The 15,484-nt window shown below is 41.4% G+C and overlaps 1 protein-coding gene across 1 annotated transcript in view; it reads left to right on the forward strand.

The window, feature by feature from the left end:
• cyp26b1 (cytochrome P450, family 26, subfamily b, polypeptide 1) overlaps positions 1-15,484 on the forward strand; it is a 32,089-nt gene that overhangs the window by 12,028 nt on the left and 4,577 nt on the right. Inside the window, exons 2-5 of the mRNA XM_020624296.1 lie at positions 4,801-5,025; positions 12,921-13,039; positions 13,431-13,587; positions 13,867-14,022. Coding sequence (XP_020479952.1) covers positions 4,801-5,025; positions 12,921-13,039; positions 13,431-13,587; positions 13,867-14,022 — 657 coding nt within the window. The remainder of the gene's footprint in view (positions 1-4,800; positions 5,026-12,920; positions 13,040-13,430; positions 13,588-13,866; positions 14,023-15,484) is intronic.

Consider the following 15,484-nt stretch of genomic DNA (forward strand, 5'->3'; position numbering starts at 1 on the left):
CACCTAATGGCTCTTGACACTTTTAAAGTACCTGAAACTTGTTACTCATACTTGCATTGTCCAACACCAAGCACAAAACTCATGCGAGGCTGCAGCCTAACAACCAAAACCGTAAGTGCACCCTAAGCTATTTGATTACTGGCTTTGTTTAACAGTTATTCACATTTACAGTTCGTGACCACATATAGTGCTGGGAAAAACCTGACTCGTGTTTCCCTTCACTCACACAGGAACACATCATGTTTTGTGTCTCCACAGCTAGCTTGTACTTCTCTTAGTTGCTAGGTAACATGTCCACATGTCAAACTTCACGCCTGCCATCATTAAGAGAAACCTCTTCATGGTTTTCAGTTCAGATCAGAGTTTGTTGTCTGTGAGATTGGTGTGGAGAAAAAAAAAGCTGTGATGACTTCTACAACTCTGTGTGCGTGCTGTGACCCCATATGTGCTTATGTGCAGTACACGTTCTTTTGCAAAAGAAGTGTGGCGTCATTACATCACAACTTTTCCATGCTTGCTCTCTGTGTGTATGCATGTGTTTTGCCAGATTTGCAAGGGGGAAGACGGGTGTACACTTCTCACCTTTTAAGCTAAATGTCATCCAGACCACACCTCTGGCAGACACGAGGACAGATTACGTTACTGTGACTTTTTGTTTTATGCACAATTTCGTTCTGTGTTCTGTCAGGGAATAAGGACTATCAGCAAAGCCTTCAGCGTCCTGCCAAAATGTGTGCATGTGTGTGAAAAGAACGTAAAGAGAAATGGAAAGAGAGAATGCATGATGGACAATGCACGTAGCTATACTACACCAAAAAAAAAAAAGAAAAAAAAGTATGCAAGCCCAATTTGATGTTGCATCTTGGAGTGTGAAAGAGAGCCTTGTCCAGCTGCCTGAGGAACTCCCTTCGAACTCGACAGTGTTTGTGTGTGTCAGCAGGCCTGCCAGGCAGACATACTATACCACTCTACATCCATGTGGCAGCAAAATGTAGCTTGGAAAACAACCCCACTCTAACACACACACCCACACACCCTGAGGGCTCCAGAGGCCAGTCTGATGTGTGTGTGTTAATGTGAGTGTGAGTGCATGCCACAGTGAAAAGAGGAAGTGTACAGGAGCTGTAAAGCACCTCAACAGTTTGCATCCAGAGAAAGAATAAGAAAGTGAATAACTGGACACATTTTGTTCCAGTATCTCCACTGAAGACAGGATGTATTTTGAGTAAACCTTTATAGCAAAACCAAAAAAATAAATCTCTAAAATGCACCGACTAGATAAACTACTGTCAACATTTCATGTAAGGTTCTTAACATCTGAAGCGGCTTAAGAACGATTCCAAACAGCCACAAAGGTGGGGTGTGTTGCACTGAATGCTAATAAACACAATTTTTCATCTATACAAGCAGTCTGTCAATCAGAGGTTTCAAAGCAACGTTAAAACAGCTAACAGAGCTGCGAGGAGGTCAAGGCATCTGTGCTCAATTTAGGTCAAATTCACACAGAGAAAACGGTAAGACATGAGGTCTGTCACAAACAGGGAGCGAGAGATGAGCTGCTGGGAGCAGATACCCTAATGGCAGCCAAGATCCTTGATATCGGACAACTACAGAATCCCAGGCTATGCCCGGTGTTAACATGTTTTTATGCCAAATGCCAACTTCTCACTATCCACAAAGTTAGGCCCACGGACGCACTGCACATACATTTTAACTGTGGAATTGTTCAATATGGATGTAACCCCTTGGGATTCTAGGCTGAACAGGGATATGACTGAAAGATACAGGCAAGATGTACCAGTGCGACAGCGTTGACTTCAAAGCAGATGCCCTTTTTATGGATTTGTTAGGCGCTTCTTTTTTTTTGTTGACACTATCAGAAAAAAACAAAAAAAAAGAAGAGACAGAAAGAACAATGGTTTAATTCCATGGGTACATAACTCAAAAGCTAGTATTACTAGTGTTTGTTTGTTTACACTTATCACACAGTGTTTCTCATCAAAATACATGTACGACGCTGTGGATCAGTACATTAGGTAATTAACGGGCTCTCTGAGTTGCTGTAGGATTTCTTTAGGACTGTACAAACATTCTATCTCCTGAATCTGCTTCAAGTTAGTACTAAAAGAAAAGCATATCTGAGGAAAACAAACATGAGCTGATGAGACTGTTCCAATAGCAATTCTACAGTTAGTTTCATATTTTTTATTTGTTCATCTTGAGAGAGTTGAGGGTATTTAGTTTGTCTGTTAAAACATTTATTTCAGCAGTTCTTGGCGATTAAAGCAGTTTTTGATTGTAAAATGCAACAGTAAATGTAACAAGGTTCCACTGCGCTGAGCCACAAACTACTCAGTAAACCAGGATCACTGAGGATAAAATGGTACGACAGCAAAAGCCCAAGCTATCTTTGTGAACACAACCCACTGTATACATACCGTACAGTAGGTCTACACACAAATAGAAGTCACCACTGCTGCTCAAAGTGCGTGTCAAAAAGGAAACAAACCACGTGCTAAAATTAGTTGCTGAAACGCTTCTAGACACATAAACATACGCTTCATTTGCACACAGGAGCTCTCTCTGTTTTACACACCAACAAAAACGCACGGCAAGCAGTTTCCCATAGTTTGAAAGGTGCAGTACTAGTTCTTAAAATTAATTACAACCAGAATGAAAGGCTGGTAGAAAAAGAAAAGGTTGGTCCTTTCTACACAGCTGATCAGGAAGGAGTGAGAGAAACTCCATCTCTCTGTAGGACTACACAGCTGTACAGCACCTCATAGTGCTGCTTCTTTGGCTTGTGTGTTTGCATATATTACCCCTGAGAGTGTGTGTTCCTTGCAGTTGTAAATATCTCTTTCCCCACGAGTAAACCGAGGTCAAACCAGTTAGTGTTGTCACAGCATTTTGCAGTTACAGTGGGCATCTACATGTTTGTTTGCTTTGCATGTCTTTTTTTTTGTGAATTTTATAAATGTTGTGGCCATACCAGTGCGCTGAACCATATATGCATGTGAGCTTTTACTGTATGGTATGTGTGTGTCTAAAAGCATGTGCTTGTGGTTGCATGTGAATGATGTGTTTGTCTGTGAGCCTCAGTGCCTATGAAGTGTGTGTGTGTGTGCAACACACTAAGCTGCCCTTGGGCTGATGTATATTCTTTTCACTCAAACAGTCCATTTACAGTTCTGGGGTCAGCTCCCTCTCACTCTGCCATGACCCAGATCGTTTAGAGGTCAACTTGCTAACTGACTCCAGCTCTGGTCCTCTGGAGGGTTTACCAATAACCCTGCTGCTCAAACTGTGGGGCAGGGACCTCCAATGGGCTGTGCAGCCTCCTCTGTTGGCTCCCTAAGTAAAAAAAGAGATGTTTTCTCAATATTCAGTGGAAAGATTTGAAGCTATACAAAGCAATTCTAGCATCTTTTCTTGCAAAAACAATCAGTCAAGTACTTAAAACAGCGAAACATTTGTCCAAAGTGTCCAGTTGCTGCCAACCTGGGGGTGGGGCCTCCAAAGTGATCTCAATATACTGTAAAGCTAAGAGGGCACAAGATAGTTAAAAGGATAGAAAAATGGATCAATGTACATCTTCAGCTCTCCAAAAAGTATTAAAAACTATCTGAGCGAGAAGAACCACTCTTCTTTCACAACCTGTTTCCATATACAACCTTTGACAAGTATGTAGTTGCGCGTAGACATGAGTAGGTGTCAAAAGGTCAGAACCTCTGGGGGACTTTTGATGTGGTTTCAGGATGATTCAAACAAGCCATAGTATGTGATAGTGGACATAAAGCTCACTAAACTCAACTCCGTTGCTTGTGGGTAAAAAAAATTCAATTTACTGTACTTGAAGCGAGAGTTCAAAATGTTTTGAGAACCTTTAACCTCATATATTCAGCAGCTGATATTAAGGCTGAACCCCTAAAGGCACTGTGTCCTAGAGGCAACTTAAATCATTTTTCATTGAATTAACCTATTGCATGCAGGCTTCTTAAACATCTGCAGTCTGCTACCTTCAGTGTATAAATTTACTTTTTCTCAGAGAACCCAGAGGATGGAAACATCAGTAAGTTTTTGCATATGGGGGACTCACCAGAAATGGTTTGCTGGGCTACAAACCACAAAATACAAGCTTTTAGGGTTGAAGATCAAAGCTTGAGGGAAGGTCAGATCTCAAAGGCTGGTTTAAATTAATAGCGAGCGTAAAATTCCATCATAGAAATGCTGCAGAGCTTCGAGGTTATATTTCAGTTTTCTGTCTTGTTTGCAAAATGCTGTTTAGGACCAGAACGTTTTGTTGATGATGGTGATAGTGAGAATGAGGCGAATGATTGTCGCAGCTTTACAAAGCAAAGATGTTTTTGGCATGTCCATTCTGGTGCTCACAGTAAAAGTTAACATCAAGAAGGAATGACAAGAAAGAAAAACAAAGGTAGGAGCTGAGGGGATCTCTGTCAACTAAAGTGAAAGGAAAAGTTAAATCGTCTGTGAAACAGGATGGAGAGTTGTCTGCTCAGGCCTTCACTGGAAAAGGGACATTCCAGCTTTCCATGAAGTCTTCATCATTTCTTTGACACTCAATCATCCTTTAAAACCTTATTTATTAAATTACTTGCACCATGGCACAATAATTCGTATGAAAATGACATAAAACGGGAATCTTTTTTAATGGTCCTCAAATGGTCAATCAAAATATTTGATCTGATGTCTCTCAAGACATTTGTGTCCTTGTTTAAATCTGTAGAGCTCCAAGACTAATCTGCATATATATTTCCTTTCTGTCCGTCTGCCTAGGGCTCAGGCTTCCATGCGTCGCGGAGACAGAAATATGGCAACGTGTTTAAGACTCATCTTCTGGGTCGCCCTCTGATCCGGGTGACGGGCGCTGAGAACGTTCGCAAGGTGCTGATGGGTGAACACACACTGGTGACAGTGGACTGGCCTCAGAGCACTTCCACTCTGCTGGGACCCAACTCGCTGGCCAACAGCATCGGAGACATCCACCGCAAGAGGAGGAAGGTCAGGACACACACACTATACATGTATAGTACATGCAACCACAAACACCTAAGTGGCATCCACTTCAGTAACAGGAAGGCAACACAATACACATTCTCTTGCAGCACACACAAATACAAAGGCATGCATACAATTTAAATATTTATACTTATACTCGGTGCTTATACTTATAACATACTCTTCTGGACACACACAGAAACAGAAAGCGAGAGTAACAGGGTAAAGATATCCTGCTCTCTCAGTCTGGCTAATGAAGTGAGAGACACCTCCAATCATCTACATGAAGAGAGAGCGAGAGAGAGGACTATACAATCCACCCTTGATTACCTGTTTTCTTCTGTTTTATTTCTGGGATTCCTCCCTGACTCTGCTCACTATCTCTCTCACTTTCTTTTCTTTTTCACTTTCTCTCTCCCTCTTTCCTCCACCTTTTCAGTTCCTCATTCTGTGCCAAGATCATTTCAGGTAATCAGCCACTTACCGCTCCCTCCAATTATCCCTTTATCCCCAGATCACATACCTACCTACCTATCTCTCTCTCTCTCTCACACTCACACACACACACACACACACTTCAACCAACCCACACCTGATGCATGTAAATACAAAGTCACTGATAAAGACAGATGTGTACACACACGCACACAACAGAATGAGAAGAACGAGAAGCGGAGTCTGGAGTGTTTTCCTGTAAATCAGACTCTTGTTGTCTGTCTGGATCCCAGCAGGGTGTGGTGGGGGTTAGGTGGGGTCAGGTTTCGTTGCTGCGGTGCCCGGGGACGACGAGGGGTCAGCTGGGTCTAATCTGCGCTCTGATCCCCACTCCTCTCCCTGGAGACCCCTGCACTAACCTCATGTTAATGACCCCTGATTAGGAAGGCTGCCTCCGACACAGCACAAAGAGGGGCTTTCTGTGGGGGCCCGACACACACACTCTCACAAACACACAGACTTGCACATTTCCCAATCTCAACCTAAACAGCCAGCCAGAGAGACAGATACAAGGTCGGTTAAGTTGCTTATACTGTAGTAGTTGTAGCCCTGTGTTGCTAAGCAGCTATACCTCAGCCTTTAAACAAAACAGGCAACATCCTACCTGCTTCTGTTGTGTCCATGCCCTCTGAACTCTGTGAGGAAGCAAAAGGAAAGAGGGTTTCCCTATAGAGACCAAGTGATAGAGCTTCAGGTTACAGAATTTAACTAGATTTGAAAGTAGCATATTCACAAGAAAGAAAAGTGGTTATCATCTTACACCTTTTTTGGAGAAAGCCTATTTGGAGATGCAACAAACTTTCACACTAGGCCTCTTGGAAAGTCCCCTTGAGATGCTATTAATCTGATCTTTGAAGTCTTTTCTCTTGTACAAGCAATAGACATAAATACCCTTAAAGCATCCTGTAAGTTTTCATATAAATATATATGTTAAGGGTTGATTTAGCATCTTTCCAGTTAAATTTCCCATTCAAACTGGTCTCAGTACTGTCGGCTACATCTTTCCTGACAAAAATCAGATGTAAATTATGCATTTAAATTCACTCTGCTTTGAAAGAAGAAAATGAAGAAAGGACTAATTAGAATGAACTGAGCCAACATGTGCAGCAAAAATAAATAAATAAATAAAATGCACCAGACACAGAGGCACAAACACAAACCTCAAAAAACGGTGGCATGATCACTCTGACAGGCACAAAAAGTGAACAAAACCCTGAAGATGAACTTAAAGATAACCACTTAAGGTAATATATATTAGCTCAATATGTATGCATGCATCTCTCTATGTGCTGAAGGGCACAACAACAGACATTTGTGACGTCCTGGTTGTTACGGAAATCAAACTCATCTTAGTTCAGCTGCAGGAGGGTCAACATACAGAGACAGATAGAGGGACAGAAAGCACTACGAGGTCAGCCGGGCGGTTTTCAAGGCCGACGCTGGCATGTTCGCGGTGTGAACGACTGGCTTACTGTCTGACCCACTGGACCAGAACTGCTCCTCTGTGTCTGCCCTCCTTGTGGTTTTCATACAGTACGGAAAAACAATCTTCACACAGAACATTAGCCTTTGGTGGATCAACAGAGGCAGCCAGTTTCCATATAACCCCGTGTCAAGCTAGGAAACTAACTCGCTCAAAGAGCCACAGCAGCGTGGTTTCCACCACAGGCCGACCAGGGCCAGCCAGGACTTGCACATCAACCTTGACTGAAAACAACATCAAACACATGCCTTTTTTTTTTTTTGCAAACAAATGAGCTCGTGGGGGAGCAGGAGTTAGAGATGGCTCAAATTTAAAACCAGTGTCACTTCTTTCATACTTTACCTGAAATTATAATGCATACGCTGTGACAGACGTCAGTCGTAACATGTCTTTTATAAGAAAGTAATAATAATGTAATACTTTTCTACACACAAAGGCTTCAGTTGTCCATCTTTGGACCCTTTTGCTGGGAGGTGACAGCAGTTAACCATGTGTCACCTTCATTTTACCTCAGTTTTTTAGTTTTCAGCCTGCAGACTACACTAAACCAAAGTTTACTGGGATTTGAATGATATCTGATAAAGGAGGCTGATACTATAAACAGATAAACACACAGTACTTGTGTTTTAATAAACATACTGTGATTACCTCACAATGTCCTACCTGGCCTGCAGTGGGAAAAAAATTCCCTCTATATTGAAACAACAGTGGTGGGAATTCAAGTGAGGATTTGTAAGCCACATTCACAAACATGAAAATACACACTTCTGACACACTACTCACTTTGTCTTCCCAAACTCCCTCATTCTCCCTCTTTCCTATTTGCCAGCTCCACATTTACCTTCCCCCTTGTTTTCTTTCTTTGGGAACCATCTCTCCATTCCCAAGTTTAGGAAACGGAAAGTCAGAGGTGGGAAAACAGAGATTAAGACAAAAAGAGAGATTGGAAAATAATAATAGAGCCATGCAGAGTGATTCATACTGAACCTTGTCTTAATTTAAGGGTCACTTTTAACCCTTTACATCTTTACCCAAAGGTTTATCTTAAATGCAGAGCATTCTCAATGACCTCCCTTTATCTTCTTACCTTTTGGCATTTATCTCACATTGATACTGTTAGAAACTGAAAAATATGGATTCACCTAACAGCAAAGGAACAGAGTCCCACTTCCCTTCATGTTTTAGGCAGAAGATGCGGCTCTCCATGCAGCCTAACCTTCTCCGTCTGTGTGTGTGATGGTGTGTCTGTCTCCTGTGCTTCTGCTCATCACCAGTAGAGGACACTGCCAATTCTAACTGAACTGAAGCCCATTCTGTCTGACCCATGAGTTTGTTCAGTGGTCAAACTCAAAGGTTAAGACACACAACTGATTTATATGCAGGTGTAAATATTATTATTGATGCATAACATGTAAGCAGCATTTAATGGTGTCGGTAGCACATTGTGACCAATTTAAATGCTGCTGATTATTTTACAGTGTGAACTGCAGAATATTAGACTTGTTGATCACATATAGTAAAATGTAACTGCAAGTTTATTTAATGGGCCAAAAAAAATCCTCTAAAGAATATAAAGTCAGACTTTACACCTTACAAAGTGGAAATACTCACATTAAGTTCCAGTACTGCAGTAATGTCATTCAACACATTACTTGACACTTGTTAGTTTCCATCTGTGGAAATTAAATCAAACTCAAACATACATGTTCTCCAGACTACAAGAGCACAAATACTGTGTATAGATCTAAAAGTCTGAGAAAGATCAAATAAGCTAAGTTTGGTTTCTATGGCTGGTATGAATCTGTTAACATGGTTTAAAACAAACCATTTTTTGGAACACACTGATTTCACCTGGCTGCTCTGACCTTTACATCTGAAATGCTTAAAACCAAAACAACAAAGGAATCCTTTTCTGGTTCCCAGTGATGACAGAAGCAGGGGAAAATACAGGCTCCTTGTTTGACTAACAGAAAAGAGAACGAAATTAAAAGTTCCCCGAAAAAGGACAACTGAAGAGGCACCGAGAGATGAGAACAGGTGGGGATAATGGCAGAGAGAACGGAAGGGAGGGCAGAGAGAAGAATAAAGGAGTCTTTACATGTCTGTGGAACCAGCAGCTCGTAGCACTTTCACATAATTTAAGACATATGGACGTTATTAGTATGGCTGTGTGTGTGTGCGTGTATAGTTCTGGGGGTGTGTGTGACTGCGTGTGTGTGAATATTTAACCCTGTCCCTTTGAGCTGCAGGCTACAGAAGACAGTCACGTTTCTGTGGTTCAGCAAAAACTGACTGTTGTACTGAGTAATCCCCACCCCCACCCCCTGCCCTGTGTGCTACTTGGAACGTCCCCAAGTGACACTGCATTAAAAAAAAAAAGTGTTTGATTGGCAGTCAGGGTATGTAGGGAGATACCACGTGTGTGTCTGAGTGTGTGTGTGTATTTGTCTAACCTGTAGTAGCCTTTCAGAGTGTGGGGCTCCCGTCAAGCTTCACATACATACACACAGACTGACTCACTGGTCATACAGTAGCTAAACTCTGCTGCTCTATTTATGTATACATATATGTGTGTGTGTGTCTAGGAATAGGCAAAGCATTCACCCAAATTGACCAATTATGCATAATCCAGTGCAGACAGGTTAAATGGCTAAATTCTTGGTGTTACACAACCTCCTTTGGCTTAATGAATATTTTTGGCCAATAACCTTTCAATCTCTCTTCAGTTCTTTTTTTTCCTGGAGATCCTGATGAAAAAAAAAATTCTCCTCTAGTGATTTTAATCCTCTAGTGATTGAAAGAACCAAGTCGGCAGCTGGCTATTTTACAGACAAAATAAATATCTGTGTTATACATTGAAAGGCCAACAACATAATCTAAAGCTTACTGAATAATCACAAAACCAACCAATTAACATCCAATTAAATGCCTAGCAAACTTTACAACTGAATGAAAAACTGACCACATTACTTAATTTTACCAACTAAATGTTTGACAAAGTAACCTTCTAAATGGCGAACACATGAGTAGACTTTGTTGGACCAAAACTCATTCAGCGTTTTATTATGATACAACCATAGCAACCCCCATGGGTCGATCAATGTTATCTTTAAAATAGTGGAAAATGAAGTCAAGAGATGTATCATTCCTTCAAGTTTCCCCCAAATCCAATTAGTGGTCTCCAAACCCTAACCCTAAGGTACAACATATGAACACACTGGCCAATCCATCTTACCGTAACAGTAGCTGATCATCTAAACTAACTGACTGACTGCTTTGTGTTTTTTCTCAGACTGTTCTGAGGTCAGATACTGTGTGTAATCCCCTGTGGTCAGGGTTGGAGAGCAGGTCATGTAAGCTGATCTGTGTGGCAGCAGAGGAAATGTACTGTAGCGCTGCTAACATCTCGGAGCACCTTGTGATCTGGACTAACCACTCCCAAAAGTGTGGCACATAAAGTATATCTCCGCAGAGTGTACACATGTTACTCACACACTTTCATGCACACAGAACCAGCTCAGTAGACTATTGTTCATTCATTCTTGGGGCAACAGAGGGAGGGAATCAGGGTTTAGAGGAATGAGAAGAAAGAGAAGGAAGGTGGCAACAGAGGAGAAAGAACAGTAAAGGAAAATGGGGTAGAGGACAAAATAAGCCTACAAGTGCCCAACTGATGGTTTGGTTGCTGAAACATTGACCTCAGGAACCACATGTACATTCATCGGCCTGGGCTCAAATCCCACTAGAAAATCCTTTCTTCCCTCTCTACCTCCATTATGACTCAGTGAAGAGAAGCAGGAGCACTTTAAGTTCATGTTCTTCCACCGTGTTTACACATGGACAATATATTTCAAATACACAGTGAAGTCATTTTCTTTGTGTACCTACATGTAGTGATCCAAAGGCTACAAATAAAGCAGGAGTTCAATGTAAGTGAAAACACAATTGCATACTTGACTTTTTTAGGTTAGGTCTAGACAACCACCATTTAAGAATGTCAGTTTACAACATCTGGCCATACAGTAGTTACTAAAAGCAAAGTCTACCCTGTGCATCGACAGAGAAGATGCAGTTACGAGTTCATGCATGTTAGACAACATAACAAACACAAAATTTACTTCTGAATAAACAAAAAAGAAATAAAGTACACACAAATTTACATGAAAATGTTCAGTCCACACCCTAACAGGGGTAGACGCCATCAGTGGCTCTAAAAGTGGACTGAACTTGTGATTGACTGGCTGACTAATCATTTCTTGCTAATATAAAGTGTTGAGATGTTCCAGTCTCAGACCATGTGTACCAATGGCCAAAGTTCCTTGACAGTTGGCTGCATGAGTTTTGGCACAATGTTGCAGACAAAATAAAAATGAGCACATTTTTGAAGAATTTCATGAACACACCGACTACACACTGAGCAACTCCTTGTTAAACAATGTGAGGGACAAGTTCTTCATCATTATATTCTCCACTCTCTTCTACAAAACAGCCAATTTTGTGACTGCTCTAAGGATTAAATGCACATGAATGTTATTCATCCAAGTGCATTAGTGACCAATTCATATTAGTAAAGTCTTATTGTAGTCTGGTCCGCTCTCTGGTTTCCTCTCCTCTCCACTGTTCTCCTCTTCTAAATCATTTCCATACAAGTTTTAGGGGCAGTTTTGGAGGTTAAATCAGCCGACATGTTATTTGTCCAAACAACGCTGATGACTGGTGACCGGTTCATACTGAGAAATACTATGAGCAGCCAGGAAAGACCCCCCCATCCCTTCTCTCTTGCTCTTTCTGTCCGTCATTCTACTTCTGCTGACTGCAGGGGAAACCTCCACAATGTATAAGTCTCCGTAATGCAGGAGCGAGGGAGAGAAGATGAGAGAGAGAGAGAGAGAATTTGGGAAAATGAATGATGAACACAATGGAAAGCCTTACTGTATAACTCAAGTGAGGGGATAAATGGATAGAAAATGTCAGAGATATGACAGAGAGAAGAGAAATATTAGAAATGTACGAGGGTCAGCTGTGAGAGACTCATGACCAGTGAGTTACAGCCACTTTTTATGTATAGCTGTAGCACTATATGTTTTGCAGTTTGCTCATTGCAGAAATTTTGCTGCTCAGTGCATTTAAGAGTTTCAACATTTGTCAAATGGATTTTTGGGGCAGCTGTGGTTCAGGAGGTCAAGCGGGTCATGCCCTAACAGTAGCGCTAGCAGTTCAATCCCAGGCTTCTCCAGTCCAAGTGTCAAAGTGCCCTTGGGCAAGACACTGTACCTCTAGATTACAATTATTACAGTAAAACATTCTTGCTCTTCCTACTATCTGTCACGTTCCGTCAATCAGGATTTGCCATGATCAGAGGTTTCCTAAAGACTGAGTACATCTCTAATAAGATCATCTTTCCAAGTCTCTCATATTGGCTCTGAGGAGCCATGACCGAGAATAGACGAGACCATCTTCACAAAAGTTTTTTGTGAACTGACACACCCTTTTAACAGAAATCAGTTGACGATTGGACACTTAAGATGAAGGAACCTGAGGAAAGGGTGTAAATAATTACTCGAGTCCTCTTGCCTCACATTTTCCTTACATCTTACCTGGGCAGGACCAACTAAGACACAAGGAAAAGACACAAGTGTGGGAAATGACAGTGCTTATAAGAAACTTGGGAGGTACCCATTTTGTTTGTGTGCCTGTTTGTACAGACTCTAAGAAGGTAGGGGAACTGGGAGAGCCAGTCCGTGTGCCTAATCACTACTTGTCCTCTGCTTTGATTTGCACTGGTTCTAGTCACAAGTTTTGAGAGTTTAATGAAAATCTTCTTTGATCTTTACCTGCGTCTCTACTGTATGTGACATGAACAGACAAGTGCATTTACATTATGCCTTTTAAGTGACACATTTTCACTCTTTCTCCCCAGGTGTTTGCTAAAGTGTTCAGCCATGAGGCCTTGGAGTCCTACCTCCCCAAAATCCAGCAGGTCATCCAGGAGAGCCTTCGAGTGTGGAGCTCCAACCCTGAGCCCATCAATGTGTACAGGTGCAGCAGGGGTTCTAGTGTAGAAACATGTTTAGAAAAGGAAAACATGCATTCAGACATCTAGTGCATGTATATCATCTTACTGCCAGTACAAATGCTAACACTGTATTGTAGGTTGTCACTATCTCTACAGAACATTATTACTACAAACTGCATTTGTTATTTGCGATATAAATGATACAATTCATAGAAAGGTCATGAGTAGAGGCATTTTTGGCTAAAAGGAAATGTTATCGACTTAAGTAGAAACATCCAGTCTGCCAATCCCAGCAAGAGTGGCAGCACATACTGTATCTTCTGCTGGATTTTCAGACTACTTATAACAAGATACTGTAGAACAAAACCACACGCAGATGTAGAACTGAGGTCCTGATTGGTTGTTGCTCCTCAGGGAAAGCCAGAGGCTGTCATTCACCATGGCAGTGAGGGTGCTGCTGGGATTCAGGGCGTCTGAAGAGGAAATGAGACATCTGTTCTCAACCTTTCAGGACTTTGTCGACAACCTGTTCAGTCTGCCCATAGACCTGCCATTTAGCGGCTACAGGAAGGTATGTGCTGTGGACATCCGCTACGCCTTTTAACCTGCTTATTTTCTTTGTACAAAAATCTAATCTGGTCTATGCTATGTTTTGTCTTAATTTAATGTCTTTTACCTCTATTTGCCAGTCTGATAAAAGAAAACTATTCTTTAAATATTATGTCACAGTTTCAAAGTTGTATTTTACTTTCTTAGTTGCACAATAAGTACTGACTGCACATTCATATCTGGGTATTATACTGTAAAAATAATGAGCATTGTGGTAGTCAACTTTTGGGTGTATTTGCAGGGCATCCGTGCACGAGACACCCTGCAGAAAAGCATAGAAAAGGCCATCAGGGAGAAGCCACTGTGTTCCCAAGGGAAGGATTACAGCGACGCACTGGACATCCTGATGGAGAGTGCCAAAGAGAATGGCAGTGAGCTCACTATGCAGGAACTGAAGGTAACACACCTAACCCCTATGGAAAAAAATAATCACCTTAGTAGGAGAAGGGGTGCAAACAAACGCTGGAAACGAGCCAGACGCACAAGAAGTTCCTCAGTCATATGTGGGAGCATTAACACATACGGTACAGAAACATGCCAACTCTGGTTCATACCATGTGTGTGCAAACATACACACAGCCACTGTTTATCTAGAAAAGTGCTGCCAAAAACAATTTGTCTGGGCTGACTGAATGCACACACAAGGAGACACATGCACACATATCTGCAAACACATTTTCTCCAACAAATTAAACTGGGAACATAAGCAACCTAAGTGATTTATGATGCAAATCTTTATGACAGCAGTGATCTTACATTGATACCCATATGCAGACGGTAATACTGCAGCAGAAGCCATGCACACCCTCATGGACAGGGAACATGCTCTTTACCTAATACCAAGGAATTCTGTGGAAACTCAACTCATTCCGCTTCTCGCTGGTTCTCTGTGGTTTCTGGGTTAAGTCCATGGCCAAAAATAAGTCAACAGCTAGAGTTCTGAAAGAGGTCCCATGTACGTGTACACACACACACACACTATATATATACTCTCCTGCAGTTTTCTGACGCATGCATGTAGGGTGAGGCAGAGACATGTTTGGACATAGATGATGGCAGATGAGAGGTTCATAATGAGAGTCGTGTGGCCCAGCCTCAGTGTTATTTGTTCCACTGCCTTAGTAATGGGCCCTGCATGGCGCGCTAAATGTTGTTTTTGGATGCAAATTTCATATTTCCAAACACGCTACTTTTCAGGAATTAAAAATAACATCATTCATTATTTACTGTCTTTGACATTTTCTTTTCTTTTTTTGGCCCAATGTTGTTACAAAACAAATGGCTAGTTCGAGGTGCAGGGGTGTGGATTTGTGCCCAAAGTAAGGAGGAGGTCAAGCTTGCTCACAGTTTGGCTTGACAAGAAGATTTCACAATTTGTAAAAGAATAAATTTAATTCAACTGACATCTCTAGGATGCGCAGGAAGATCTGTTTTCTACAATCATACAATCAGTAATATTTGTCACTCAAGTTGGGCATTCAGCAGATATTCACTAATATGACCCTTTAGCACATAATACCGTCATTTATATTTCACCCTCCAGACCCCTGAAGCAATTTGTCTGTGACTAGATGAGGGAGAATCCAGCTGACTTGCCACAAAAAAAATGAAGACAATTCAACATACAGTGGGTATGGAAAGTATTCAGACCCCCTTAAATTTTTCACTCTTTGTTATATTGCAGCCATATGCTAAAATCATTTAAGTTCATTTTTTTCCTCATTAATGTACACACAGCACCCCATATTGACAGAAAAACACAGAATTTTTGACATTTTTGCAGATTTATTAAAAAAGAAAAACTGAAATATCACATGGTCATAAGTATTCAGACCCTTTGCTCAGTATTTAGTAGAAGC

The sequence above is a fragment of the Monopterus albus genome, unplaced genomic scaffold (genome assembly GCF_001952655.1).
Source record: "Monopterus albus unplaced genomic scaffold, M_albus_1.0 scaffold324.1, whole genome shotgun sequence".
NCBI lineage: Eukaryota > Metazoa > Chordata > Actinopteri > Synbranchiformes > Synbranchidae > Monopterus > Monopterus albus.